This window comes from Elephantulus edwardii, unplaced genomic scaffold (genome assembly GCF_000299155.1).
Source record: "Elephantulus edwardii isolate Elephantulus edwardi_28Jun2011 unplaced genomic scaffold, EleEdw1.0 scaffold00505, whole genome shotgun sequence".
NCBI classification, from domain to species: Eukaryota; Metazoa; Chordata; class Mammalia; order Macroscelidea; family Macroscelididae; genus Elephantulus; species Elephantulus edwardii.
The window spans coordinates 40140-43680 of NW_006400255.1; the positions used below are offsets into that span (position 1 = coordinate 40140).

At 40.3% G+C, this 3541-nt stretch overlaps 1 protein-coding gene across 1 annotated transcript; it reads right to left on the minus strand.

Annotated features, from left to right (window-relative positions):
- Positions 1-521: 521 nt before the first annotated feature.
- Positions 522-1016, minus strand: LOC102848398 (urocortin-3-like). The gene has a single exon (XM_006903068.1). It carries the CDS (start codon positions 1014-1016, stop codon positions 522-524), a length of 495 nt encoding a protein of 164 aa, XP_006903130.1.
- Between the last annotated feature and the right edge of the window lie 2525 nt (positions 1017-3541).

Here is a 3541-nt window from a genome sequence, read left to right on the forward strand (position 1 = left end):
ACACTCTAAGATTTCAATGCAGCAGACTGAAGGAAGAGAAATGAGAACAAGTCAGGAGTTCAAGAAGCCATTGATTTTAATGAGCCTTTAAAAGAAGGGTAAGGAGTTTGGTGGCAAGGTGGTGAGTAGTGTATCATCTTCCTTCATTGGCAGGGGCTGATGTGTTAGAAGGAGGGGAAACATAACTGTTCTCAACTCAGGCAAGGGGTCAACAGGGAGACACTTGGAGATCTGGAATGTAGGAACTTCACCTCTTGTCAAGAGGAAAGGGAATGAGAACCCAGGAAGACACAGTTACTTTCGTGTATCTTTAGTATTGGACAATACTACACTTCTTGATGCGTGTACAGGGGAGAAGGGAAACTGGATGGAGAGGAGAAAAGGTCAGAGGGTTCAGCAATTAAAGTAGCCTGTAAAACTTGATTGGTACCTCACAATACAAACCAGTTGGATAGGCAAGCCCTTGTCTCCCCTCACTCTTAACCACCTTGATGACCTGCCCTCCCACCTTGCCTCTGTTTTCACTTCTTACGTCCAATCTGTGCCATCAGGTGGGCGTTGGCTGCTGCCTTGGCTCGCAAATTCTTAGCCTTGGCGATGTTGAAGAGGATGTTCATGATATTTGTGGGGACGTCGAGGGACAGAGTGAACTTGGTGCGCCTGTCACTCTTGGCCTTGTCCTGGTACAGCTTCCCCTTGAGCTGTGCTTGGGACAGAGATTTGTATGGAGTGTTTCCAGCTCCACTCCCAACCGCAGAGCCAGAGAAGGTCCTTTTTTCCTTGTCCTCTTTTTCTTCTTCCTCTGATCCTGATGAAGAGTCTTGGCTGGGCAAGTAGTAGAAGCTTCTCTTACTTAGCAGGGGTTCATCCTCCAACTGGTTCTTTTTGGCCTCAGATAGGGCTGTATTGATGCAGCTGAAGAAGGACTCCGCTTTGTAGAATTTATGGGAGAGGCCAGTCTGTGGGGCCCCTAGGAGCAGCAGCAGTAGCAGGAGGAAGTGGGCTGGTATCAACATCTCTCCCTGTAACAGAAAAGAGGGATGGGGGAAGGGGTGTGAAAGGAGTCAGAAGGACATGGATGAAAATCCAATCACGCTGACTCTATGTGTGTCAGACTCTAGTGCTGTATGGGATTTTCAGTGACTGAAGTTTTGCAAGCAGATCACGAGGCATGCCTTCTGAGACATTGCTGGATGGATTGAAAGTCCAAACTTTTGGTCAACAGCTGAACATAATAACTGTTTATGCCACTCAGTGGTTCTTAAAATCTAATGGAATGTTGTCAAGTGTTTTACTATAAGATTCTCAAAGTATAGTGACCAGACCAGCACCATCAGTATTATCACAAAATTTGTTAGAAGTGCAAATAATTAATTGGGTCTCATTCAGAGCTAGTAAGTGAAAAAAAAAAAACCAACAAAACCCCTGGGACTCAACAATCTGTGGTGCTATAAATCCTCATATGCTTCTGCTGAACACCAAGTTTGAGGTCCAATCCTAAAAGCCATTTTTCTATAATATATGTAGACATTCTTGGTTATAAGTAAGGAACCCTGGTGGCACAGTGTTTAAGCACTTGACTGTCAACTGAAAGTCTAGTACTTAGAGTGAATTAACTCAGTCATATAAGGATAAATATTGTATAAAACTGTTACTGTAGAATGAGTATAAGGATCCAGAGGAGTGGGAGAGGCTGGAAGCAGAGGGATGTGGATGTACGGGGGGAAAGGGGATTAATTATTGGGTTGTATAATTTAATGGGGGGGTGAGGAAAATTGAAACAATTTGTCAAATTTGTATTTGAATTTTGTAGATAAATTAGTAGGGGAAATAAAGGCTAGTAGTTAGAACCCATCAACTGCCCCTCAGGAGAAAGACAGACATAGGTTCAAATTCCATCTTTGTTTTCATTTGTCTGAAGTCTGTGAGCGGATTACTTAACCATTTGAATTTTAATTTCCTGGCCTGATAAATGAGAATTACAATAATTATCTCATAAAAGCCATTGTGGAAGACTAAATAAAAATGACTGTATATGAAAGTTCTTGGTATAGCCAGATACTTAATAAAGGCTAGTTCATATTTGTCTCTATATAAATAATCTTCAAGTCCTTTTAAGATAAGATTTGATTTATACATAACCTTTTCAGAAGTGCATTTGTTACATATAAGCCAGGTTATTTGATCCTGTCAGTTGATATTTTGTTGTATTTGATCCTGTCAATTGATATTTCTGTTGTATAGGATTTGGGTGTCTATTTCTTGGGTATCTATTACCCTCTATACCCCAATCATAGCAGGGTCTTTCCCATTTTCCTTAGTTTAAGTATCAAACTTTAAAGCACTTCAAAACCATGTGGATGAATTGTCTAAACAGATCCCTGGGTCCCATACCAAAAATTTCTGAATCAATAGGTCTGCTTGGGATCCAGGAGCTTGAACTCCTAATAACGTCCTAGGTGATATTACTGCTGATTATCCATCCTACGCTCCCCTACCCCATAACCCTTTAACTACTACCAGTTTAAATACTATTCTTTCATTTCTGCACTTGTCAGAATTGCATACTGAAATTCATGGAGAATATTTGGTAGACTATCTCCAAGGAAAAATGTACTTGATCGCTTAACTAAGCATTGGTTACTTGTTTCTACATAAATATAGAATAAATCAGGGATGCTTTTAGTTTATGCTTCATCCACTACATTGCGCTGGTTCTGATGACAGTGACTTTTCATTGAGTTTCTGAGAGTATAAATTGTTATGAGAGCAAACTTCACATCTTTTCCCCTGAAAGGAGCTGGCGGATTCAATCTACTAACCTTTTAATTAGTAGTACAACATGTAAAGCACCACACCATGTAAGCTTGAAAGTAATAGCTAATAGTGTGTTAACACTAAAAGGATTTTAGTAACAACAACAAAAGACAAGAGAAAAGGTTAGCATTGGGGAGGAAGTTGTGGAGAAATTTTCTTCTCTTTGTCATTCTATTCCTTTGGTTCTTTTCATACACTGCTGCTTTCATAGACCTGATCCTTAGTCATGTCCCTCCATTAGCAAGCTCAGTGACTTGTTAAATCTTGGACTTTATTTTTAAATTTTTATTACTGTTGAGAATATAGGGAACAGACATATGTCAATTCCACCATTTCTCCACATACAATTCAGTGGCATTGATTACATTCTCTGAATTGTACAAAGCTCAATGACTCCAAGCATGTCTTTTAAATGTCCTGTATCTTGGTGTTTTCACATATGAGCTCAAAGAGCTGAGTAAGAGAAACTCTTTGTTCAGGTTCCTTTCTTTTTCTACTTTGAAAGGTAAGAGTTTCCTCTATAAAGAGCATGATTTCTGTAGCTCTGAAGGCCTAAGGGCAAGAAGATGTGCTGCAATCCTGAAGACATATGGTTCGTGGCCACCAGCAGCTCTACGGCAGAAGGATGGGCAATCACCTCCTGTGTGATTTACTGCTTCTGAAAACTCATCAGAGGATCAACTATGGGTCACTGTTGACTCGATGGTACACAACGACAACCATA